The sequence below is a fragment of the Hyperolius riggenbachi genome, chromosome 8, assembly GCF_040937935.1.
Source record: "Hyperolius riggenbachi isolate aHypRig1 chromosome 8, aHypRig1.pri, whole genome shotgun sequence".
Taxonomy (NCBI): domain Eukaryota; kingdom Metazoa; phylum Chordata; class Amphibia; order Anura; family Hyperoliidae; genus Hyperolius; species Hyperolius riggenbachi.
The window spans coordinates 231,679,633-231,707,295 of NC_090653.1; the positions used below are offsets into that span (position 1 = coordinate 231,679,633).

Below are 27,663 nucleotides of genomic sequence, written 5' to 3' on the forward strand. Positions count from 1 at the left end.
CAGAACAGGTATGCAGTGGCGGGTTCACTTAACTGCACAGGTATGCGCACTGATGCGGTGGGTTCACTGAACAGAACAGGTATGCAGTGGCGGGTCCACTGAACAGAACAGGTATGCAGTGGCGGGTTCACTAAACAGAACAGGTATACAGTCGCGGTTCACTGAACAGAACAGGTATGCAGTGGCGGGTTCACTTAACTGCACAGGTATGCGCACTGATGCGGTGGGTTCACTGAACAGAACAGGTATGCAGTGGCGGGTTCACTAAACAGAACAGGTATGCAGTGGCGGGTCCACTGAACAGAACAGGTATGCAGTGGCGGGTTCACTTAACTGCACAGGTATGCGCACTGATGCGGTGGGTCCACTGAACAGAACAGGTATGCAGTGGCGGGTTCACTAAACAGAACAGGTATACAGTGGCGGTTCACTAAACAGAACAGGTATGCAGTGGCGGGTCCACTGAACAGAACAGGTATGCAGTGGTGGGTTCACAGCACAGGTATGCAGTGGTGGGTTCACAGCACAGGTATGCAGTGGTGGGTTCACAGCACAGGTATGCAGTGGTGGGTTCAATGAACAGGTATACAGTGGCGGGTCCACTGAACAGAACAGGTATGCAGTGGTGGGTTCACAGCACAGGTATGCAGTGGTGGGTTCACAGCACAGGTATGCAGTGGTGGGTTCACAGAACAGGTATGCAGCCAGACAGGAACAAGCTAAGCCTAACTAATCTTTCCCTGAGAGACAGTCTGCAGCAGCTCGCCCTACTCTGACTAATGCAGGCACACGAGTGGCCGTAATGGCCGCCGCTGCCTGCCTTATATAATGGGGGGTGGGGCTTCAGGGGCTAGTGTAGCCTAATTGGCTACGCTGGGCCTGCTGACTGTGATGTAGAGGGTCAAAGTTGACCCTCCATGGTGCATTATGGGGCGAACCGAACTTCCGCAAAGGTTCGCCTGCGGGACGCGAACGCGAACCACTGAAGTTCGCATGGAACCGTTCGCAGGCGAACCGTTCGGCCCAACTCTAACGGTATATACAAAATATATATATATATATATATATATATATATATATATATATATATATATATATATATATGTATGTTACAGGAAAAGTACAAAATCAAGATGTTCTATAGCAGGGGTCCCCAACCTTTTTAAGCTAGGGGCCCACTATCCCGACCAAACTTTTCTCTGGGGCCCCCCGGGGGGAGGGGGGGCGTGGTTAGTGGCGGCGGCAGCCCCCCTCTTTTCCCTGATTTTGAGTGTAGTATATAGGCAAGTAGGTATCTAGGTATAGTTACCCCCAGTACAGGTAGCTAACACAGTTGCCCCTGTATAAGGACTATAGTTGCCTCAGTATAGTTAGTTAGGTAGTATAGTTACCCCAATATAGTTAGTATAGTTACCCCAGTATAGTTAGCACAGTTACCCCAGTATAGTTAGCACAGTTACCCCAGTATAGCAAGTACAGTTAGCCCAGTATAGCAAGTACAGTTAGCCCAGTATACCAAGTACAGTTAGCCCAGTATAGCAAGTACAGTTACCAAAGTATAGCAAGTACAGTTAGCCCAGTATAGCAAGTACAGTTAGCCCAGTATAGCAAGTATAGTTAGCCCAGTATAGCAAGTATAGTTAGCCCAGTATAGCAAGTATAGTTAGCCCAGTATAGCAAGTACAGTTATCCCAGTATACCTAGTACAGTTAGCCCAGTGTAGCCAGTACAGTTAGCCCAGTGTAGCCAGTAGTTACCCCAGTATAGCTGCCCCAGTGTAGCTAGCAGAGGTGCACTCAAACCCCCCCCCACCCCCACCCGCGCCTGCCGCTCCTGTTACCTTATGAGCGGGCGTCCGCTTGCTTCCTTATATTCCTCCAGCAGGTGGGGTAGCGTCTTTCAGTAGCGGCGATACGCATCACCGTTACTATGGGAACCGCTGTCCCGGCTCCCTTGGCTCCTTACAGCAGCCGTGCAGGAAGCGCTGCTGTAATACGACATGCTGCGAAGAGGAGAGCCGCGGCTGGCGAAATATAAGGAAGGAAGCGGCCGCCCGCTCATAAGGTAACAGGAGCGGTGGCCGCGGGGGGAGAGGGAGAAGCTGCGGCCCCCCAGAAATCTGCCCAAGGACCCCCAGGGGGCCGCGGCCCCCAGGTTGGGGACCCATGTTCTATAGAATCCCTGAATCATTCAAGCAATGAACAAATTGATATACTTTGTTTCAAAATATTACATGCCGGTACTTTAATTAGGCATTTTGTAGAATGCTTCAGTCATGTTTAAAACAAACCTAGTGATATAATGAATTGTGTGTGTAGTACGGATAATGAATAGAATATTAGTAGCAAAGAAAAGAGTCTTACATTTTTTTTTAATAGCATTGCATGATTCTGTCATATTTGCAGTTTATAAACCACATTTCTTAACCCATTCGCGTTCCGTCGTTTTCACGTGAGAAATGTTCGCCTCCCATTCATTAGCCTATAACTTTATCACTACTTATCACAATGAACTGATCTATATCTTGTTTTTTCCGCCACCAATTAGGCTTTCTTTGGGGGGTACATTTTGCTAAGAGCCACTTTACTGTAAATGCATTTTAACAGGAAGAATAAAAAAAAACGGAAAAAAATCATTTTTTCTCCATTTTCAGCCATTATAGTTTTAAAATAATACATGCCTCCATAATTAAAACTCACGTATTGTATTTGCCCATATGTCCCGGTTATTACACCGTTAAAATTATGTCCCTATCACAATGTACGGCGACAATATTTTATTTGGAAATAAAGGTGCATTTTTTCCATTTTGCATCTATCACTATTTACAAGTTTAAAATAAAAAAAATATAGAAATATTTCATCTTTACATTGATATTTAAAAAGTTTAGACCCTTAGGTAAATATTTACATGTTTGTTTTTTTTATTGTAATGTTTTTTTTTTTTTTATAGTAAACATTTTATTTGGGTAGTTTTGGGAGGGTGGGAGGTAAACAATAGATTTATAATGTAAATGTGTGTTAATTTTTATTTATTTTTACTTTCAGTTGTAGTATTACTTTTTGGCCACAAGATGGCGGCCATGAGTTTGTTTACATGACGTCACTCTAAGTGTAACACACGCTTAGAGTGACGCATCGGGGAGGGAACAGCCAGAAAAAGCACAGCTTCCGAGAGAAGCTGTCGCTTTTTCAGCGGGGGAGAGGAATCAGTGATCGGGCACCATAGCCCGATACATTGATTTCGTGGCTACCGAATCCGCGGCCGGGAGTGCGCGTGCACGCGCGCGATCGGCCGTGGGAGCGTGCGGTAGCGCGCATGGTTCCTGGACGTAGTTTCTACGTCCAGGAACTAAAATAGGTTAAGCTATAAAACAAAGCAGAAATAATGACCCTCTTTCCTGCAGTAAAGCCTTATCTCAAACTGCCAAGAAACAGTGAGAGATGGCTTAAAGTGACCCAGAGACAAAGGATATTAAAGATTTTTACTTACCCGAGGCATCCTTCAGCCCTATAAGCACGGATATGTCCCTCGTCGTCCTCCCGCGTGCCTCCGTTATTTGGCTCAATCGGGCCCAGTCTGACTCAGTGACGTCAGCAGGGGTCTTCTGCGCTTACTCAGAAGGTCCGCGTATGCGCGGAAGGCCCCCTGCTGACGTCACTGAGTTGAATACCGGAGCTGATTGCCGCTTAACAGAGGCACGCGCAAGGACAGCGAGGGACGCTGGGGCTGGAGGAAGCCCTGGGTAAGTAAAAAAGCTTTAATATCCGTCGTCTCTGGTACACTTTAACTGCTTCAGAAAACAGGAGTGTATTAGACCCAATTTTGGTCAAAGAGCTCAGAGAAGCTCTTTTGCATAGATAACAACTGAAGTTTTAACCCTTCATGTGCTGGAAAACAATAGGAGACTTTTTCTTTGCTACTAATGTTCTATTTCTTAGTTGTAATACACATACAATTCATTATCTCATAATTTTGTTTTTGCTTCAGGTTTGCTTTAAGCAAAGTATGAAATCAGCAACCTAATGAGGAGTGCGAGAATGATGGATTGACGATAACAAGAACATTTTTAGGCAAATTATTGTAAAAACGCTGCCTGAAAAGGCTCTCTATTGGCAAGAACATGTTTTTGACAATAAGGCACTGTTTAGTCTTACAGCAAAAAACAAGACGAAGAGCAGAACTATGATTGTGCTACTGGCCATGACTAGTATGACTAGGGGATAGCTAGAATGACATTTTAAATCACGATTCGTATTGTTCTTTTATTTGATAAATATCAGCTATGCTACTATTCTTATCCACATGGATGGCAATAAAACTGATAACCAGTCTAATAACCAGTCACAACAGTTGCCACGTTTAAGAGTACCGGTTTCTGACTAAATTGATAGGATGATGATGCGGACCTGTATTTTTTCATATGTGATTAAGTTCTGCTCGTTACAGTTTTGTTTTTATAAGCCTATTGGTTACGGTTCTGTAATCGGGGTCTTTTCAGTCAATCAATATCGCTACAGTTTGGACTAAACGTTTTTTTAAAGCAGACCTCCGGTGTAAAAATAAAACCCACACTATCAGCACACAGGCAGCAGAAGTTATAACAAAGTAGTAGGAAAAAAGTCTAAAAACTAACCCCTGTGCCATAAAATCCAGGTTTTGTTGGTTAGGCAAGCCCCCTTTCTGAAAACTGTCATCTGTGGGTGGGATGTGCCTCATAGTGTGGCCTGAGTGGTGCTCTGCTTCTACCTGTGCCACTGAGCCAGCCTATCACAGAGAGAAGAGATGAAGTAGTGCAGTGCCAAGCACAGTAGGCTGCATTCTAGAGCGGCCTCGATGCTCCCCTGCTGCGTAATGTAGTACTCAGCCATTGCTGCACTGGGTAAATAAAGGAATGGGGACAGTCATAGTAAGTATCATTCTGGTTCTTTTTCACTATGGAATTTACAGCGGAGGTCAACTTTAACAATTTTGAGCTATTTGATCTTTGTGTGCATTCAGTTCCGTTGTGCAGTCAAATACAAAGTAATAAATATTACTAAAATCACCAGAAACCCAGGCATTCAATCCCATAAACGATACTACTAAGCATTTAGTACTTAGCCTGCAACATATAAATGTAGTACATTGTTCTGTATTGCACTGTAACTTTGACTGTAGAGTGAGTCTGGAAACCAAACAAGCAAGCATTGCCACTTTGCAGTTTAGGAAAAAGTGATGGTAGTTTTTTTTTCTGCCAGCATGACTGATTGCTTGATCCTGATAGTCGCAGTTCTGAATCATCTGGGCCTCCTTTCTTTCAGGCTATGCAAATAAAGTGCTGCTATCTCTCTTCACCCTGGAAATGCTCCTCAAGTTATACAGTCTGGGCATCCATGCTTACTTTGTGTCTTTTTTCAATCGATTTGATTGCTTTGTGGTTTGTGGGGGAATCCTGGAGACAGTCTTGGTGGAGTTCCATATCATGTCACCTCTGGGAATCTCTGTGCTGCGCTGTGTCCGACTCCTCAGGATATTCAAAGTCACCAGGTCAGTGAGGTTTGCTGTTGTGCATGCGAGTGCCAGAGTGTGATGTAATACAGGGGGTAGGAAGCTATGTGTGACCAGGGCCGGTTCTCTCATGAAGCAAGGTGAAACATTTGCATCAGGCGCAGAGATTACAAGGGCAGCATGTTTGACTGCATACTGTAAGTGTAAACACCGTGCAGAGTAGGAGGAGAAACTAGATGAGAATGAGGTGAAGAGGTCATCATTGGGGAAAAGCAGCTTGTTGTGCTGTGTGAGAAGTTTTTAAAGTGAGTGAGGAGGGGGGAGACATGAGAGCAGCAGTGTTTCATTTGACTTGCACAGAAGAAGGGAGTAGGTGGCACTGCTGTCCTGACTGAGGAGGAATGGAGTGGCTGAGGGTGAGCAGCTTGTTTGTCACAGACTCACAGTCAGCCAGTGTGCTATTGTGTTGAGCTGCAGCATGTCATGTGAGAACATCAAATGAAGCAGATTAAATTGTTGGGTGCTGCGCGATCATTCCAAATCGGGGTGAAAGGCACATCCTCACAAGTTTGCCTCATGGCAGCAAAAATTCTATGTTTAAATAGTTTTTATTGGTGTTTTTGAAAAAGAAAATAAACAGTAAAGCCAAAATAGGCAGTTGTATACATTTGTCTATAAAAATGTTAGGTAGCAAAAATTCTAGAACCAGCCCTGTGTGTGACAAACAGTGTCTCGTGTACATAGGATTATGGATAATCTCAAATAATTTGACAGTTAATCTAAATACTGTGACGGTTTAGTGCCGCCACTCAGACGTCTGATTATTTGGTGATCTGTAGAATCACCAACAATGCAGACGCTATACCTGATTATGTGTGATCTGCAGAATCACCAATAATACCAGTATAGCAGACAAAGAGCTGAGTGTGTAGTGATTTGGTGCAACCACAACTTTAATAGTTTTATCAGAACTAAACAGGACAGATTTGACCAGAACCTCCCCAATGATTCTAGGAAAGGTACAGACAGAAAATACAGAGGTAATATAGCTGGTCTCTGCCAGGGGTTCTGGCGAGAGACAAGAACCACTCAAACAGGTACTAACAGAGCTTTACCAGATGGCCTGGAATATCTACCAGGCGTCTGCAGGAATGGACCGACTAGTTCTCACCAGAGGAGCTGGCAAGGAACTAGTTGACAGGTAGCAAGAAGGCTACGCCAGACCTTTCCAGGGGAGCTGGAAAGGTGATACTAGTGACTCAGACGGTTTTGGCTGAACCTTCCAGAGAAGCTGGGAAAGTCCCCTCAATCACTAGGCAACACCTCACCAGTGAAGCTAGTGAGGATAATAAATAAATAACGAGTGCTCATGAGTGGAGCTGATGAGCCTCAGAGCCACATAGGCTAGGCCCCTACAGAGGTGCTGGCTGACAGTAGCTACACGGCAGTACTAAATACGGCCGGACCTCCGGGGCTCTGTGAACACACTAACGGATATGGTGACCTCGTAGTCTGGCAAGACCTCACCAGAGATGCTGGCGAGGTACAAAAGATACACTGACCACCCGTATAATAAAGTATAAACCCCAGCAAGCTGGGGATACTGGAACTGGGATAGAATCTCCCGAGCAGCGGGGGCACAGGCAAAGCTGTAACTAATGGCCGCCTAAGGAGTAGGCGGCTCAGACCGTACTGCAGCCTAGGAGCAGGAGGCACAGACAATGCTGCAACTACTGGTCGCCTAAGGAGTAGGCGATTCAGACTGTACTGCAGCCTATGAGACACAACCAATACTGCACTAGTAATTAGATAAAAAACCTGCCAACATTCACGACATACACAACATCATACCACCACACTTATCACATTCACTGTTACTGCACCAACATACATGGGTGTCCTGGTTCCCCTAAAAAATTATACGCATATACCTGCAGGGTTTCCTCCACTATAGAAATTGGAGTATAAATGTGGAATATAAATCAACAATAGGGATAAAAGTTGGAATCCAGGAAATATAATAATTGTATGCAGAGATAATTTCAGTAGGTCCTCAGATTTCCAATATAATCACAAACAAGTCCCCGACGTTGCTGCAACTATTCAATACGTTTAGATATGTTATCTCACCATATGTTCCAATAGCGACTTTCAGTTCCAAGAGAAACACCCCTCTAGGTACTCCTTCCTCGACTGGAAACACTTGTGCATCTATCTCACCTCGTATGGTGTATCTCCCGTGGGGGGTGGTGGTGTCCTAGTTCCGCATCAGCTCTGGGTAGCTAGTCTCCCTCGGATGACTAGTCCTGACGAACCTCCTCCGGGAGTCAGCAACGGGGAGCCGGCTCACAACACCGTCGCTCACCCCTCAAACGGCTTCCGGTTCTCTGTTCCTCCGTGATGACGTCACTTCCTCCAGTGCGTCTCACACGCTGCACAGGTTACTTCCTTGCGTTCCACCCAGCTGGGATTTGTATTGTGCACTCTCCTCGGGCGTTCATGCAATGGAAGTACGCTGACTAGTAGGTAGAATGGGGCGCCCCTTCACCACTACTGCAGTGTAAAGATGATTGACATGTTTCGACGGTAACGACCGTCTTCATCACGCTGCACAGGTTACTTCCTTGCGTTCCACCCAGCTGGGATTTGTATTGTGCACTCTCCTCGGGCGTTCATGCAATGGAAGTACCGGAAGCCGTTTGAGGGGTGAGCGACGGTGTTGTGAGCCGGCTCCCCGTTGCTGACTCCCGGAGGAGGTTCGTCAGGACTAGTCATCCGAGGGAGACTAGCTACCCAGAGCTGATGCGGAACTAGGACACCACCACCCCCCACGGGAGATACACCATACGAGGTGAGATAGATGCACAAGTGTTTCCAGTCGAGGAAGGAGTACCTAGAGGGGTGTTTCTCTTGGAACTGAAAGTCGCTATTGGAACATATGGTGAGATAACATATCTGAACGTATTGAATAGTTGCAGCAACGTCGGGGACTTGTTTGTGATTATATTGGAAATCTGAGGACCTACTGAAATTATCTCTGCATACAATTATTATATTTCCTGGATTCCAACTTTTATCCCTATTGTTGATTTATATTCCACATTTATACTCCAATTTCTATAGTGGAGGAAACCCTGCAGGTATATGCGTATAATTTTTTAGGGGAACCAGGACACCCATGTATGTTGGTGCAGTAACAGTGAATGTGATAAGTGTGGTGGTATGATGTTGTGTATGTCGTGAATGTTGGCAGGTTTTTTATGTACCTTCTATTGTGAAATAAATACAGAAATAATTTTTTATCGCACACAGTAGAGATCATTTGTCCAGCGCACCTCTCAATATACTGCTTTATATCCCCCCTTTGTGGACGGTGGGGAACGGGGGTTTACCCCACCTGAGTAGGTAGCAGCAAGAAACAGTGTATACAGTATCGGTCTTGTATTCACACATATTGTCTGAGCAGCGCCCTCCAGCTACTGTATACTGCACTAGTAATTGCCTGATAACAGGTGAGTCAGACTGCACTGCAGCCTAGGAGACACAACCAGGACTGCGCTAAAGAATAACTTCACCAGAGGCACAGGTGAAGCTAGCACCTCACCAGTGGCGAGGGCCCACTGGTGAGTAGAGTGGTCAGACAGGCAAGTTTCGGCAACAGAGAGGTAAGTATCAGTACAGAATCGTGAGACAGGAGAGTAATCGGTAATTAGGCAGAGGTTCAGCAACTAACAAGGCAGACAGGCAAAGGCACAGGATCAGAAAGCTTGATCAGAGTCAAAGTACTAGCTAAGAGTCATACACAGGAGATCAATACAGAATAATACAATAATGAACTAACTATAGATAGATGTATATGGCCAGGGGCGTTTCTAGCCATTTTGTCACTCCAGGCAAGAACACCTGTGGCGCCCCCCCCCCCCCCTCCCAGGGCGCCCCCACCCCACACAGCACCAGTCCTTATTCCCACACACACAGGGTGTGCTGGACTACCTGCTGCGCCTCTGGAGCTCTGAGGGAGACACACAACAAACAAGTGAATGGGGCCAGGGGGGCACGTCAAGGAAGCACAGTCTCCTGTCTGAAGCCAGCGGTGGCACCCGAATGCCTTTTGCGTCACACGCTGGCTGCACACACGTCATACCTCCCAACTTTTGGAGCCTGGAAAGAGGGACACTAAGACATGCCCCTGCCACACTTTTAGACACACACCATTCTTACATGCTGCGTATGCCTTCCTCCCCTTCCTGTACAGTTTCCTGGCGTCAAGGTATGCATGATGTTACATCCAACAACCAGGGCTGTGGAGTCGGTCCAAAAATACACCGACTCCGACTCCTCAGTTTAGGATTCCACCGACTCCGACTCCTCTAATTTGCATATTACAATTTTGTTGATTAAAAGTATGTAACATGAAATTTGTCTCTTAACTGCCAACGCTTAGGAATTTTACAAGACAACTGAAGTGAGAAGGATATGTAGACTACTATATTTATTCCCTTTAGACTAAAACTAGTCCTTGGTAAGAGTACTTGTAAAAGGTACAAACCGGAACAAAGAACATCTATCAGGCCCTAGGCAATGTAAGTGTGGGTACATGTAAGAATGATGTGCAGGTACTCTGCAGGGGAATGAGGAGATTCTTCCTCTATTACACATTCTTCATGCACAATCTGAACATGGATCAGGCCCTAGGCAATTTAACTGTGGGTACATGTAAGAGTGATGTGCAGGTACTCTGCAGGGGAATGAGGAGATTGTAAAAGACACACCTCTGTGTTCAATGTGCACAGCATTCTCAGTGGATTCCCTGCAGCTCTGTGGGGAGTGCATATGTAGAGTATAGTACTACTGTGTAACAAAGTAAACCTGAGACAGATGAAATTAAAGTTTTATACATACCTGGGGCTTCCTCCAGCCGCCTTCAGGATAATCAGTCCCTCGTTGTCCTCCTCCACCACCTGGATCTTCTGCTATGAGTCCAGGTACTTGAGCCAGTCGGGCGTAGTGCGCATGCACACACTCCGCCGCCAGGAGCATACTACACCTGTGCAGCACTATTGCGCAGGTGCAGAATGTTCCTGGCTGTGGGAGCGGCATGCGGCCGGACAGCGCTGACTGGCTGAATTACCAGGACTCATAGCAGAAGATCCGGGTGGTGGAGGACAGCGAGGGACTGATTAGCCTGAAGGGGGCTGGAGGAAGCCCCAGGTATGTATAAAACTTTACTTTTCATCCGTCTCAGTTACCCTTTAATTTGTAGTCACCAAACCAAATTTTAACAACATATCAAATTATTTGATTTCATCAGCAAAGGGAGTGCATACATTTGCATAAATCAGCAATGCAGAATTATTTCCATCTCGTTGACCATCTCTATTAGTGACACAGCTACACATCAGGCTTTATTCTTACAACATAGATGTTATTTAGTATATATAAGAGATTCCTGTGTACACATCATATATACAGTCACAATCAGATATGTATATCTGACCTTAAAAATACGGGGACTGCTTTATTGAAGCAGCACAAGTAACTAATTTTGATTGGTTTATTTCATTTTTGTGGACTAAGCACAGCTATTACTGTATATATACATTATTTTTAATGACTATTATCTGAAAAATAGAACATTTTATCATATTTTCTATTTTAATTACAGTTACAAATTCATTAGGAGTCGGAGTCGGAGTCGGTGCATTTTTTCCCGACTCCGACTCCAGGCACCCAAAATTGCCCGACTCCACGACTCCGACTCCACAGCCCTGCCAACAACACAGTCTCATTGTTTACATACCAAAGGAATGATTATCTTTACTTTTAATACAGTTATGTGTAGCTTAGAAAGCTCAAGCATTCACAGCAAATTGATAATTAATGCATTCTATCATTTCAGGCACTGACACTCAGTTGTTAAAGTGGACCTCAGACAGTTCACTGTGCCTAATTTATACTTGAGGTTTCCTCCCACCCCATAAGGACCGCCAGCTTCCTCGTCGTCCACATCAACCACTCCTTCGTCCCAGCATCGCCTCACGTATCTTTTTCAGTTGCAGTGCTCTGTGCATGTGCAGCTTGGTCACACGTTGCCGTGGCTGGGAGTATTTTGCGCTTGGGTGAAGAATGGGGCACACTCGTGACTGGGCATGTGCAGAACACCACGACTGGCCATGACTTAAGAAAATACAGAAGGCGACAACAGAGCGACTAGGGAGGATGGTGAGGGCGCCTATAGTCCTCATGGGGCTGAAGGAAGTCCCAGGTAAGTATAAATAAGGCACAGTGAGTGTACTGTCAGTGCTAAATATACAGACTGCTACATCAACACAAACGTTCATTAGACATCACATTATATTCATGTGCTATACTTGTGAAATTCAGGGCACAGCAGGGTTGCAGCATACATTTACACATGAGGACATCCCTCTGCTGATCCTGCATGGACAGTCATCCAGCTCCTGTGACACCCGACACCACAGTACAGGAGATAAACTCCTGTCAGAAACGTCTCTGCAGAAGCCATGCCCATCCTTCACTGATTCCTGACAGAGCCCAGCAGACACCCAGCCTGCATCACACAGCAACAGCCATGTCCATCCTTTACTGACCCCTGACAGAGCCCAGAAGACACCCAGCCTGCATCACACAGCAGAAGCCATACCCATCCTTTACTGACCCCTGACAGAGCCCAGAAGACACCCAGCCTGCATCACACAGCAACAGCCATGCCCATCCTTTACTGACCCCTGACAGAGCCCAGAAGACACCCAGCCTGCATCACACAGCAGAAGCCATACCCATCCTTTACTGACCCCTGACAGAGCCCAGAAGACACCCAGCCTGCATCACACAGCAACAGCGATGCCCATCCTTTACTGACCCCTGACAGAGCCCAGCAGACACCCAGCCTGCATCACACAGCAGAAGCCATACCCATCCTTTACTGACCCCTGACAGAGCCCAGAAGACACCCAGCCTGCATCACACAGCAGAAGCCATACCCATCCTTTACTGACCCCTGACAGAGCCCAGAAGACACCCAGCCTGCATCACACAGCAGAAGCCATACCCATCCTTTACTGACCCCTGACAGAGCCCAGAAGACACCCAGCCTGCATCACACAGCAACAGCCATGCCCATCCTTTACTGACCCCTGACAGAGCCCAGCAGACACCCAGCCTGCATCACACAGCAGAAGCCATACCCATCCTTTACTGACCCCTGACAGAGCCCAGAAGACACCCAGCCTGCATCACACAGCAGAAGCCATACCCATCCTTTACTGACCCCTGACAGAGCCCAGAAGACACCCAGCCTGCATCACACAGCAGAAGCCATACCCATCCTTTACTGACCCCTGACAGAGCCCAGAAGACACCCAGCCTGCATCACACAGCAACAGCCATGCCCATCCTTTACTGACCCCTGACAGAGCCCAGCAGACACCCAGCCTGCATCACACAGCAGAAGCCATACCCATCCTTTACTGACCCCTGACAGAGCCCAGAAGACACCCAGCCTGCATCACACAGCAGAAGCCATACCCATCCTTTACTGACCCCTGACAGAGCCCAGAAGACACCCAGCCTGCATCACACAGCAGAAGCCATACCCATCCTTTACTGACCCCTGACAGAGCCCAGAAGACACCCAGCCTGCATCACACAGCAACAGCCATGCCCATCCTTTACTGACCCCTGACAGAGCCCAGCAGACACCCAGCCTGCATCACACAGCAGAAGCCATACCCATCCTTTACTGACCCCTGACAGAGCCCAGAAGACACCCAGCCTGCATCACACAGCAGAAGCCATACCCATCCTTTACTGACCCCTGACAGAGCCCAGCAGACACCCAGCCTGCATCACACAGCAGAAGCCATACCCATCCTTTACTGACCCCTGACAGAGCCCAGAAGACACCCAGCCTGCATCACACAGCAGAAGCCATACCCATCCTTTACTGATCCCTGGCAGAGCCCAGCAGACACCCAGCCTGCATCACACAGCAGAAGCCATACCCATCCTTTACTGATCCCTGGCAGAGCCCAGCAGACACCCAGCCTGCATCACAGTGCAGAGGAGAAACAATTAGCTCCATCACGCAGACAGGAAGTAACTTTGCAGTGAGCCTTGTGTCTCTCTCTGATGATGGCGATTGGCAGCTGGGATAGATCAGTAGGGGCAACGTGAAAGATGCCTGTAATTACTTACTGTGTGCTGCCCGCAGTCTGTGCCCTTGCAGGGTTTGATGTAGCCATTTGCTTCCTGCCCTCTCTCTGCCTAAGATCACTTAGGCAGCCAGCATAGATGAGCCTCCGAGTCTCCATCATCTCCAGCAGCATCTACCTCTGGAGGCTCTGCAGCATGGATCAGCTCTGCCTCCTTCTTCCTCCGCTCTCTGGCCTCTTCATTCCTGCTTGCCGCTCTCTTTTTCAAACTGTGTCAAGCACAGTAGAGAGAGGCAGGAAGGGGCGGAGCAATGCAGCATCTCCGATCTGCTGGATCAATCTGTGTGGCTGCTCGCTCTGAATGAGAGGAGAGGGGGCGGTAGCAGAGGCAGCACTCGGGCACTGAGTAGGGCAGGCATGAATGTAAATAAATAAAAAACACACTGCAGTAGCGGTGGTTTTGCGCTCTCTCCGCCTGTGGCGCTCCAGGCAATAATTTAGAGTTGCCTGATGGATGAGACGGCTGTGTATATGGCAAACACTGCATATACATCTATCATCCACAGGAACCTCACTACAATGAACAGGATTCCTAGCCTTGTGTGAAATCCCTGGTTTTCTCCCAGATCAAACACACCGGAACTATTCTAACAAATAAACAGTAACAATGAAGCAATATCCTAGACTAGGTGTGAAGTCCTTAGCATCAACACCTGGGATCTAGTCTAAGGTCTTAACGCTAACAAGCAAGCATTCACGACAACAGACAGCGCTGGAGTGAAGCCCGAAGGCTTAAGAAGCAGAGGAGACCTCACCGGCACGCCCCCTGCTGTAGCCAATCCGGGGCGCCGTGAGTCTCCTCTGATGTCAGCTGACCAGCAGGTCAGCTGACGAGCCTTCTCCTCGAATAAAGGTCCTGTCTATGCGCGCAAGGTCTCCTCGAATAAAGGTCCTGTCTATGCGACCTTGCAAGGGAAAGATAGTTCCGACCCCGGCGTCCTAGACGCCGGAGAGACGGACAGGGGCCCAGAAGCAGCCGCGGTGGCGATACAGTCTGCCGCGGCTGCGCTCGCTACACATACATACAAAAATAGATTGTGTGTATCAGCTGATGAATGATCCTTCCACAATCTATCCTTCAAGATATTAACAAAATTACATGATCTGATGTAAATGACTACAGAAGAAACACTACACGATCTGATTGTTAAGCGATGTGGAACATGTGACAAGCGCCATAAGCATCTCGTTTAATATCCATTTATAGAGCTGTACACACGGCTGACTGTGACACTCCAATTCCTTTTCCCTTTGCCACAGCCTCAGTTCACAGCCAGCCAGTGTGCTATTGTGTTGAGCTGCAGCATGTCATGTGAGAACATAAAATGAACCAGAGTGCTGTGCGATTATTCTAAATTGGGAGGGGGGCATCTTCACACGTTTGCCTCAGGCAGCAAAAAGTCTAGAACCAGCCCAGGCGCCTCTTAGTGTAATAGCAATCAGTGTGTGACGCCTGGGGTGGGAAGGATGGAGGGGTGCGCTTTGGTGTCTCAGCCTTGGGTGATGGAGGACCTTGCCCCGGCTCTGGTCTATGATATTGTCCGTATATAATTAGAAATTGTTCTTCAAACAGTATTATTTTTGTAATATTGCTGAATAAAATGTTTGGTTGTATATGAACAATATCAAGGACTATGAATACTGAAAATCTCACTGTGCAGTTGTTCAGTAGTTAAGGATGAGTTAGGGCTTGTTCACACTAAGAGCAATTTCGCTCTTTTTTAAGCGCTGGTGATTTTAAAAATGATTTTAAAAATCACCTTAAGGGCCCTTTTCCACCAGCGCAAACGCTGGCTGAATCGCAAAAACGCAAACCGCTAGCGATTTTACAATCGCTACGGTTTGCTTTTTAACATAGGAATCGCGGTAGGTCATTTCCACTACCGCGATTCGCTTTTGACAGGGAACGCAAACGCGCGGCGGAGCGATATTTGTCGCGATTTTGCTATGCAGTGCATAGCATAGCAAAATCGCGGCCGTGAACGTCGGGGAATCGCCGGTTTTGCGATTCAGCAATCGCTAGCGTTCAGCGTGAACGCTAGCGACTGCAGGTGGAAAAGGGCCCTAAAAGCGCTAGTGCAATAATGCTCAATGTGAGTGTTCTCACATGAGCGATGCGCTTTCTATTGAATTGCAAAGGAGGCTCCTGGACCATTTTCTGAGCGTTTGTGATTCAATAGAAAGTATAGGGAAATCGCAAAGCGCTTGAAAAAGATGATTTCCCGAGCGCTTTGATGAATAAATACACCTGTGTATGTAGGCCAGGGGTCACTGAGCTTACCAAGCCAATTTGAGTTCCAATAATTAGTTCTAAAGGTTTTGGAATCCATAAAATGACAAATTTATGCACCTGCCCAATTTTGTTTAAACAATTATTGCGCACTTTCTGTAAATCCAATAAACGTTATTTCACTTCTCAAATATTACTCTGTGTGTCTCCTATATGATATATTTAACTGACTTTTTTATCATAACAACCAACGATTTATACAGGAAAATCATGTCGATTAACATGGTTGCCCAAACTTTCGCAACCCACTGTATATGTGTACAGTGCTGCAGTCTAAAGTAGCGCTGTACATGTTTGCACATATTTTAAATTTTACAGTTTTTCGCTGTAGTGCCCATTTAACTGTCCTTCTAAACCTCTCACAATCTAATCCCTGTCATTATTATTATTTATTGTATTTATAAAGCGCCAACACATTACACAGCGCTGGACATTAGTTTAGGTTACAGACAATATTTAGGGGTGACATACAGCAAAATGACAATACATGAATACAAGAAAGACCAGATCATGCAGCACAGTATGAGTACAAGGTAATGCTTAGTCAGTCACTGGATGGAGCATGGAGATTAGGCAAGTTAGGTTCACTCAGATGCATAGCATGGGTTCACAGTAATGGAGGTACATGATCAGGTAGGACACAAAAGGAGGAGGACCCTACCCAAAGGCTTACAATCTAGAGGGAGAGGTCAGGACACGAAAGGTAGGGGACCAGAGTTCAGCTGTGGGTTTAGAGCACTTGTGAGGGGTAGTAGGCCAGAGTGAAAAGGTGAGTTTTGAGGGCTTTCTTGAATATGCTGAAGGAGGGGGCTGCCCTAGTAGGGAGTTCCATAGTGTTGGAGCAGCTCTTGAGAAGTCCTGGAGGCGTGCATGGGACTGGGTAATGCGGGGGGCGGTTAGGCGAAGTTCATTGGAAGAGCGGAGTGAGCGGCTAGGTGTGTACCTCTGAGTAAGATCAGAAATGTAGGATGGAGATCATAGGCTGATGCCTATGTATGTATCATATCGTGTATGTATCGCAGTATAGGGCTAATTTAGGGGGGAGAATAAAATAAATATTTTTTTTTTTAATGATCATCTTTTATTAATAAAAAACCTAAAGACCGCAGCAGCAATCAGAGACCACCAAAAGTGGGAGAAAAGGAGGTAAAATTAATTTGGGTGCTAAGTTGTATGACTGAGCAATAAACCATTAAAGCTGTGAAGTGCTGAATTGTAAAAATGGTGTGGTCACTAGGGGGGTAAAAACCTCTGGTCCTCAAGTGGTTAAAGAGTACCATTATTGGAATGGTCATTTTTAATTGTCAGAATATAAGATTCCGAATATTGATAATGCCCCATTTGTGCAGTATACTTGGTGAAAGAGTCTTTGAATGAGACCTCACAAGTAGTGGTGGTCATGTCTAGGAGAACGCATGGAGAATCATGGGATTTGTTTGATGAGCTGATATATTTGCAAAGCTCTGATTTGCTGTGATCACATCCTGCTTTAGCACATGATCATAACTAGCAAATAAGAGACTTGTATATCTATCACCTGACCAAACTGATCACATGCTTCTCCATGAGTCCTCCTAGCAGGGCCACCTTCAGGGCATCACAGGTGGGTCTGCATTATGGGGCCCGGTGAACAATGCCACTGCAATCACTGAGAAAATGCTGCATGCAGGGCGTTTGCGATTTTTGCTAGTTGCAAGCGCTGCTCAAGCACTGCAGTGAGAGCAACCCCATAGGATTACATTTGTCACAGTGCTTTGCTGATCACCAGCAATCATCTTCTATATAGGGGATTTGCTTTAATTTAGAGGGGAGGAGAGTGAGGGGGGCCCAGTAGGTTTTCCCCGTATGGGGCCCAGAAATTTCTGATGGCAGCACTGCCTCCTAGACATGACCATCACTACACTAGCACTAATGTTGTGCATCATATCTGTGGGTGATGTATATGCAGTGCCTTGGCTGTGGTTACTGACAATCCTGTTGATAATTTGGTAGTGAGTGTGTGTGTGCAGGGCCGGTTTAAGCAACAATGGGGCCCTAGGGCAGAATAAACCTGGGGGGCCCCCCCAACATATACCCCGGAACAAAAATCGGCATTAGGGGACCTTTTTTGCAGCTGGTATAGTCAGGGTGTGAAGTCCCAATCGGTCAGAGCTCCACATTCTGGCTATCCCAGCCTGCATGGGGGACAAGGGGTTAAAAAGTTTCAGGAGGGGGAACCCCACATAATTATTATTTTTTTAAATTCCCACATAAAAAAAAAATTGGGAAAATAGGAAAAAATGACAGGGATCTTCATACAGCCATATTGCGCTGTATAGCGATCCCTGGCCAAAGCGCTGCGGCTGCGTATAGACCCCCTGGAAACCCCGTCAGGAAATTGATTGCGCTTTCGTTTGATACATGTAAAATTACACTACCGTTAGGTTTGCTACTAAAAGTTACATTTACCGCATTTAAAACTATACTTTTTTCCTTCTAAACTTTAAAATCGATTTTCTCAAAAACTATAAGGTCTTTTTGAAAAATAGTTTTTCCTCTTATTCCCAATGATCTCCTTAACATATCCTGCAAATTTAGGGTTTCTAGCATTTAAGGTGGATTTGCTATTAACCATTAAAGTCGGCAGGTTTTTAAATGTGTTTTTTTTTCCTTTAAAACTTTAAAATCGATTTTCTCAAAAACTATAAGGCCGATTTGAAAACATTTTTTTTCCTCTTGTAGCCACTGGGGGCCCCTACAAGCTCTGGGGCCCTGGGGCAGCTGCCTCCTTGCCTTAATGGTAGCGCCGGCCCTGTGTGTGTGTGTGTGTGTGTGTCATGAGGTGCATGGTGTGTCACACCACCTGGCATCCTTCTCTCTCTCTCTCTGTCTCTCTCCCACCTCGCCATCACTTTCCTCTCCAACATACAGACACTGGGCATCGCTAAGTAACCTGGTCGCCTCCCTGCTGAACTCCATGAAATCCATTGCTTCTTTACTGCTGCTCCTGTTCCTCTTCATCATCATCTTCTCCTTGCTTGGGATGCAGCTCTTCGGAGGAAAATTCAACTTTGACGAGACCCAGACCAAAAGGAGTACCTTTGACACCTTTCCTCAGGCGCTGCTTACTGTCTTTCAGGTGATCCTTTATTTACTTTTTTGGTGCTTATGATTTAGATTCTAGATGACTGGTTGCTACTTGTCAAGTAATGTTCTCACAAGTTATTTTGTGAACGAAGCTGAAGAAAACGAGCTTTTTGTTGGAAACTGATCAAGTTCTTTGTTTCATTCAAGGCCTCGAGGCCTTATTGGTTGCTGCATGTATCATTATTATTGTTATCCTTTATAGCTAGCAGTAGTGAGCCAATTTGAGGAACGCTATACACATGCCACCTAGCGTTAGTCTGTGGGAGGTAGGACCAACCAGAACTAAGCAACAGTGACATGCTCCTAGCTCCCGGTATAGTAACAACGTACGTATTAGTACGCCATCGTTGAGTTGGGTGCAGGACAAGCCGAATGATAGCTCTCTCTGCTGCCGCTAAACTCCCCAGCGGCGTTAAATACTATTCCTCATCCGAGTCATCACAACTCGGAGGGAGGTGTAATTCAGGGTCCAGTGTTTGCCAGCGCCCCGAATTACTCTTACGCACCCCACGCAGCATAACATTGCTGCTATGGGGCGCCTGGTTTTGGCGGTTCGTAATGACAGTCTATTGTGATTGGAGGAGGCCACGCAACCCACTACACTACAGAAAAGGGTATGTAACTAGCAGAACTTTACTTGTCAGCACTTGCTCTGTGGTGTTTTTGTTTTGTTTAGTTCTTTAAAGAGAACCTGAACTGAAAATAAAAAGTCAAAATAACCATACACAGGTCATACTTACCTCCTGTGTAGTCTACTACTCAATGGCCTCAATTCACTAATCTAGCTTATCTCCTGTCTTTAATAACGTTTCTAGAGTTGTTACCATGGTGATAAGGCATGTAGTACTCAGGAAACATTTTACCTCAGGCAAACCTAAAGTTAACTCTTCTGTCTTTAAGTTAACTCTCCAATCCTTAAAATAACTCCAGAGTTAAAGACAGGCTGTAAATTAACTGCGTGTGAAAATAACTACAGAGGAGGTAAATTAACTACAGAGGAGTTAAATTAACTACAGAGGAGGTAACGTAAGGAATGAAGAGATAAGATAATTTTTTTCACTGTGTGGAGGTAAGTGTTCTCTTGCCTTATTATCTCCAGCATGATCTTAGTGAATTGAGGCCATTGTCTTTCTCCTCTCCTGCGACCCATTTGTCCACTGTGATCAATGGAATTCTCCGTTCTCCATTTTAAAAATGGCCATTACCCCGTAACAGCTTCCTGGTCAGCACACTGTTAAACTGTAATATCACCCACTTGAGCCATAGGGAAACAGGGGCATTGCCTTGCAAAATTAGTTGTAACTGACAGCTGCTGATCTATAACTGACAGCAACTGGTATATTTCAGTTCTGACAAAATATTGTCAGAAATGGAAGGGATCACTGTAAGAAGAAAATGGTGAGCCTCTGAAAGGAACTGACGGTGAGGTTAGTATGGAATATTCATTTGCAGCTACGTCATGTGTTTATTTTAAATAATTTTCCTCACTTCAGGTTCCCTTTAAAGAGTAACTGTCAGGCTACAAAAGCTAATTTAAACCTCTATTCTCCTGTGTTAAACAATTTAGAAGAAAGCCAAAAAGGCATTACTGAAGATAAAAATCTCTCTTACATTTGATGTGTGCTTATCAGCAAAGCTGTTATTCCCAAGCTCTTAAGAAGACGCAAGCCCCATACCATACAACTGCAAAGCATTCTGGGGCTCTCCCCTCGGCTGCTAATGAGAAGTTACAGGGTCAAGTAACAATAGCATGTAAGGGCTGGTTCAGACGGACGTTTGGAGGCGTTGCGTTTGCTGGCGTCGCGTTCAGCAGCGTTCGTGTGCGTTTGGATGCGGTCGCGTTTTTTCTTCCCCTAGGGGGACATTAGCCGTCGCGGTTAACCTCCCCTGGAAGCTACATGTAGCTTCCAGGGGCTCCTTGAACGCCAGGGAAAATCGGGACCTGAACGCTGCGTTCGTGCAAACGCGCTTGAAAGCTTGGTACAAACGCTCCCATACACTTGAATGGGAGCGTTTAACACCAAGCCCTGAACGCTGGCTGTAAACGCTCTGCAAGCGTCCGTCTGAACCAGCCCTAACTCAGTCCAGCGCACAGCACTGATAAATCTCCCGGCAGAGTACACTGCAGGAGTCCGCTATTGTTCCTAGCCACATGGCTAATTAATATTCACTGCACACTAGTGTTATTCAGTACGAGCTTTTCTGTGATCAGGAAGCAGGGAGGACATGACGACACATTTGGCTTCATAGGAGACAGACAAACATGGAACCTGCCATGAGCTGTCAGGAGCATCATTCTCTGCATATACTATATAAAAATTCTGTGAAATCCAAACGTGGACAGTGAAATGCATATGTAATGTAAGTACAGACTATATTTAGCTACCGATATATGTGTTTATTTTCTCTGAGACCTTATACCTAACAGCTCCTCTTTAAATATGGGATTTAAATTACACACCTGAGATGAAGAATGACAAACGTGACACTGGAGAAGAAGTTCCTGTCTTAATGAGCTTGCTGACCAAGTCTGGGCTCACACTACACCAGGGATGTCACACTCAATTACAAAGTGGGCCGAAATTGAACACTGCAGTGCAACCAAGTCGCGGGCCAACTTTAATTTCTAGCGGCCACTGTCCTCCCATAGAAAGTTGCCTGGTATCCCTGGTATCCAATGATCGCTGCTCGCTCCCCTATACAGTTCCCTGGGGTCTAGTGGCCCCTTCCCTCCCCTATACACTGTCTAATGCCTCCTCCCTTACCTATACAGTTTCCTGGTGTCCAGTGGTCCTCCTTCCCTTTCCTATAGAATTACCTTGTGTGTAGTGGTCCTCCCTCTCCTATATTATATGCCAATAGACACCAGGGAACTGTGTAGGAGAGGGGGCGCTAGATACCAAGGAACTGAATAGGGCCTATACAGTTTTTTGGTATCTAGCGCTCCCCTATCTCCCTCTCCTACACAGTTCCTTGGTGTCGAGTTGCCCCCTTTCCTACCCTGTACAGTTCCCTGATGTTTAGTGGTCCTCTCTTATACAGTTCACTGGTCTCTACCCCTTGGTGTCTAGTACTCTAGGGCTTCCCTAGTACTCTAAGGCTTCACCTTCAATATAGCTTCCCTTGTGGTATACAGCAGGACAAACATATCGAAAAGTGGGGAAACCATTTGTGGGCCAAATCTGATGGTTTTGGCCCACAGGCCGTAGTTTGACATGTATGCACTACACTCTAAATAAGTCCATTTCAGAAACGGATCATGATAGAGGAACAGACACGTCGATGGATCTTATGTTAAACATAGGATCCATTCAGACATGTATTAATTTGCTAGTTCCTTGTGTCTGTTTGCAGTGACAGAATGTAAAGTCATGATCTGCATGGTCTTTACAGACAGAAGTTTCTCTTTTTGTACCTGAGCTTTAGCTCAGGTACACTTTAGCCCCCTTTCACATTGGCGCGGTGCGTTACCCTGTTTTGCCGCAGGGTAACGCTACACCAATAAAAGTCTATGGGGCATTTCATACCTGGCGCGGTGCGACGCGATCCCCCAGAAGTGCCCTGGCAAACCGGAAGTCATGTAAGTTTTGCGTTGCAGTGCGCATGCTCGGAACCTAATTTTTTCATTACATTTTTGCGCAAAACAATTTTCGGCCACAGGAAGTGAGCGCTAGAGAGCCCCACTTCCTGCTTTGCTTGCAGCCAAAGTTTTTTTTTTTTTTAGTGTCAGAGATTTGTCAGAAACATAGATTGCCCAGCAAGCTCCTGGGAGTTCTGGCTCACCATGAGCTTGCTGGGTAGTGTATAACTCTGGGTGTTTCAAGTCCTACCACATAGAGCCACATTAATCCATGCCATGCACTGATGAGGACCAACCAGTCTGAAACATCTGTATGTATGTTGGATTATTGTGGTTCTGTTGGTCTGTTTAGCTTACAGGGACAACAAAGGGAAAATTTACATATTCAGCAGTGATCCATTGTGGGAGACATCATATGCTCACTCCAATCTGAACAATTACAGATACCTTCTGTTTTAAAAAGGCAAGCTTCTGTTTTGTCAGAAACGTGATCCGCATGCTTGTACAGGATCTGTGGCTAAAAGTACTGTATTAGAGGCAGAGGATCAACAGGACAGCCAGGCATTGTTTTAAAAGAAACATGGCAGCCTTCATATGTCTCTCACTTCAGATTTCCTTTAATAAAAATAATGTGGCTTCTTATCTGGATTAGATAGCACATATGTATGTTTGCATTTAATGTGTTGAGTGTTTTTTTTTCTGGAATAACCACCTGGTCACATAGCCATTACTTTTTCTCTCCTCTTGTTTCTGTTGTAGATTCTGACAGGCGAGGACTGGAACGCAGTGATGTATGATGGGATCATGGCGTATGGGGGGCCGTTTTTCCCTGGAATGTTGGTCTGTGTGTATTTTATCATCCTCTTCATTTGTGGTAACTGTATCCTGTTGCACAGCAATGATATTAACTGCTTCTGAACCAAAGCCGTTCGAATCTACGTCCTGCAGATGATGCTACGGCTCTGACAGGACGTAGATTTCACTGCTTCGGTATTCCGCGTCCCTGCTGCTACGCCGAAACGCGTTATACTCTCACCGCTGCAATTCCCTCTCTCTGCCGTCTATAAGACGGCAGAGCTATGTGAGCAGGTCAGAAGCCGCTTAAATTGGCTCCTGACCGCTGTACACCAATCCCATTTGCTTACATTGATGGGCAGGGTCAGGAGCCAATGAAAGCGGCTCCTGACTGGCCTACAGAGCTCTACCGTCATAGCGATGGCAGAGAGAGGGGCCTGCAGCGGTGAGAGAGCAGCGTGACCGGCGAGAGCAGCAGTTATGTACAGTGATTCGTCAGTATGCAGTGGTTTTTGGTACCAGCAGTTTCTGGTCCTTAAAGTGGTCTAACACCCAGCATTTCAACTTGCTTTAAAAGATTGCTTACAGCTTAGAAACTATTATGCCAGATTTTTTTTAAAGAGGAGCTGTTAGGTATAAGGTCTCAGAGAAAATAAACACATATATCAGTAGCTAAAGATTGGCTGTACTTACATTACATATGCATTTCACTGTCCACGTTTGGATTTCACAGAATTTGTATATAGTATATGCAGAGATAGATGCTCCTGACAGCTCATGGCAGGCTCCATGTTTTTCTGTCAAATGTGTTGTCATGTCCTGCCTGCTTCCTGATCACAGATAAGCTCTTACTTGAACAACACAGTGTGCAGTGAATATTAATGAGCCATGTGGCTAGGAACAATAGCTGACTCCTGCAGTGTACTCTGCCCGAGATTTATCAGTGCTACGCAATTACAAGCTGCTGTAACGTCTCATTAGCAGCCGAGGGGAGAGCCCCAGAATGCTTTGCAGTATGGAATGCGGCTTGCGTCTTCTTAAGAATAACAGACTTGCTGATAAGCACACATCAAAGGTAACTGAGATTTTTATCTTCACTAATTGCTTTTGGGCTTCCTTCTAAACTGTTTAACACAGGAGCATAGAGGTTTAAATTAGCTTCTGCAGCCTGACAGTTACTCTTTAAGCAGAAATTCACTGAATGGGTTAAACATGACATTTTAGTGTTGCATTTAGCTAGAAATCCGCATCCATTGCTGAGGTTTAGATACAAATGTATCTTTGTTTGGAATGCAAATAGACCTCTGAAAAGCCTGTCTGAGAAGCCCTCTGTGCTCTCTCAGAGAGGCGTTTGTTTATTTACATTGTAAATAGATACATTTGTATCTAAACCTCAGCACTGACATGGATTTCTAGCTAAATGCAACACTAAATTGTCATGTTTAACCCATTCAGTACATTTCTGCTAAAAAAATAAATCTGGCATAATAGTTTCTAAGCTGTAAGCAATCTTTTAAACCAAAGTTGAAATGCTGGGTGTTAGACCACTTTAAGGGGCCAGAGACTGCTGGTACCTAATGGTTTAAAGAGGAGCTGTTAGGTATAAGGTCTCAGAGAAAATAAACACATATATCAGTAGCTAAAGATTGGCTGTACTTACATTACATATGCATTTCACTGTCCACGTTTGGATTTCACAGAATTTGTATATAGTATATGCAGAGATAGATGCTCCTGACAGCTCATGGCAGGCTCCATGTTTTTCTGTCAAATGTGTCGTCATGTCCTGCCTGCTTCCTGATCACAGATAAGCTCCTACTTGAACAACACAGTGTGCAGTGAATATTAATGAGCCATGTGGCTAGGAACAATAGCTGACTCCTGCAGAGTACTCTGCCCCGAGATTTATCAGTGCTACACGCTGGACTGATTACAAGCTTCTGTAACGTCTCATTAGCAGGCGAGGGGAGGGCCCCAGAATGCTTTGCAGTTTAGTATGCGGCTTGCGTCCTTATGGGTCTATAACAGACTTGCTGATAAGCACACATCAAAGGTAACTGAGATTTTTATCTTCACTAATGGCTTTTGGGCTTCCTTCTAAACTGTTTAACACAGGAGAATAGAGGTTTACATTAGCTTCTGCAGCCTGACAGTTACTCTTTAAAGGGAATCTGAAGTGAAAATAAACGTATGAATTAATGAATTGTATGTGTAGTACAGCTAAAAAATACATTACAGTAGTTGTAAAGAAATCTCATATTGTCTCATATGAAAGGGCCTCATATTGTTTCCAGTACAGGAAGAGTTAAGAAATGTCATTTGTTATCTATGCAAAAGAGCTTCTCTGAGCTCTGACCCAATTTGGGTCGGCTACAGTGCTGTTTTCTGAGTACCTTATACATCAAAGAAAAAGTGAGGCACAGCTTCAGATAAGGTTTTACTGCAGGGAAGTTCAAAGAGTCATTAGCTCTGCTCTGTTTCATTGTTTAAAATACAGAGGGCCATATGCAATTCACTTTTTCACCTGAGTTTTCTCCTAGGAGATCATTTTTCATTTTCTATTTAAAATAACTTTTCAACCCTTTGCAACTGAAAAGGTACCAAAAGGTTGGTGAAAAAGAATTATCAAAATTATTTTGTGTATTTTCTTGCTTACTTGGTTGTTTAAAATGTATTTTATTGACAAATTTTGAAAATATCACCCAGGAGAAAAAGCAGGTGAAAAAATGAATTGCATATGGGCCAGAGTGTGAGTTGTAAATTGCATATATGACAGAATGATGGAATAGTATATAAAAAAATATATAACTGAAAATAAAAATATGAGACTCTTTTCTACTAATGTTCTATTAATTATCCGTACGACACTTACAATTCATTATATCATAAGTTGTTGTTTTTTACTTCTATGTCACTTTGAACTAGCTACGCTCAATAAAATGACATTTCAAAAAGTTGCACCTACTTTTATACTACTCGTAGGCCATCAACTGTTAGGCTACTTACGCACCAGGACGTTGCGTTCAGGGGACGTTATAGGGCACATAACGTGCCCCTAACGCAACGCCTGGTGGTGTTGGAGCAGGAAGCTGCCAAGTGCCGCGTTACAAGCAGCTCTTGGTGCGCCTGCTCTGTCGGAGGCGCTGCGGAGACCACGTGAGCAGAGCTCTCCGCATCACGTGGTCCCGCCAGCCAATCAGCGGCCGCTCCTGGAAGTAAACACTGCAAGTGCAGTGAATATAAAGTAGCCATGTGCCTGGCTACGTAGCGGCCTCTCCCCATCTCCTCTCCGCCCCTAAAATAAAAAAGACCACCTGTACTGAGCATGTGCAAACAGTCTAACGCGGCTTAGCCGCGTATATAGTACTGCATGCAGTATGTTGTCTTGACGTGAAGCGTTACTGTGTAACGCAACGTGGGCACTGTGAACAGCCCATTGATTTTTCATTGCTGTGCGGTGGGGGTGCGTTACAGGCTGCTGTAACGTGCGCCTGTAACGTCCCACTGTGAAAACAGCCTTAGACTTGTGGTAGATAAGGTAAGCAATCAGCATTTACCTAAAAATGGTCATTACCTGCATTACCACTTTGTAACAGTGGAGCAAATTATGGCACAGATCTGATTCAATACCGAATAGAACTCGACCATTTCTTGCTTTGTACTGCTCAAAGCGGCCATCGATTGTGCACCGTTCCCATTCTGCACTCTTGATGCACTTCATTGAGTAAAAAAACTGCCTTTCTTAATCAGTGTTTGATAATTAAAACAATCAATAATCGATCAAGTGGGACTTTGATAGTTATACAATGTTTTGTCTAATAGCAGCAGTAGCATTGCAGCAACAAAGTCATCTCTTAACAAAAACACTGAAGGCTGTTTCTATACATGCAGCTGCAGCATAAGTCCCTGTTTTCATTCCTTGCCTGTATTCCCGACCCTTTGCCGTAATAACACTTGTATTTGCATACATGTAGCCAGAGAAATGAACTGTAAGAGGCAGACAAAGATTGCTGATATGGCTATGCAAAACAGGAAAAAGGGGCGGCTCCATAGGCTTCCATTATAAAAGCTGTGATTTGCAGCAATGAGGGGAGATGTGAGCGCTGAGTCTTCCCTCTATGCTAATTGCAGCTTTGCATAGCGAGCTG

The 27,663-nt window shown here is 45.3% G+C and overlaps 1 protein-coding gene across 7 annotated transcripts in view; it reads left to right on the forward strand.

Annotated features, from left to right (window-relative positions):
- Positions 1-27,663, forward strand: part of CACNA1F (calcium voltage-gated channel subunit alpha1 F) — a 349,606-nt gene that overhangs the window by 152,742 nt on the left and 169,201 nt on the right. For all 7 annotated transcript variants that reach the window (XM_068248313.1, XM_068248312.1, XM_068248314.1 and 4 more), the window contains 3 exons: positions 5,304-5,529; positions 18,925-19,132; positions 23,480-23,600. In XM_068248313.1, coding sequence (XP_068104414.1) covers positions 5,304-5,529; positions 18,925-19,132; positions 23,480-23,600 — 555 coding nt within the window. The remainder of the gene's footprint in view (positions 1-5,303; positions 5,530-18,924; positions 19,133-23,479; positions 23,601-27,663) is intronic.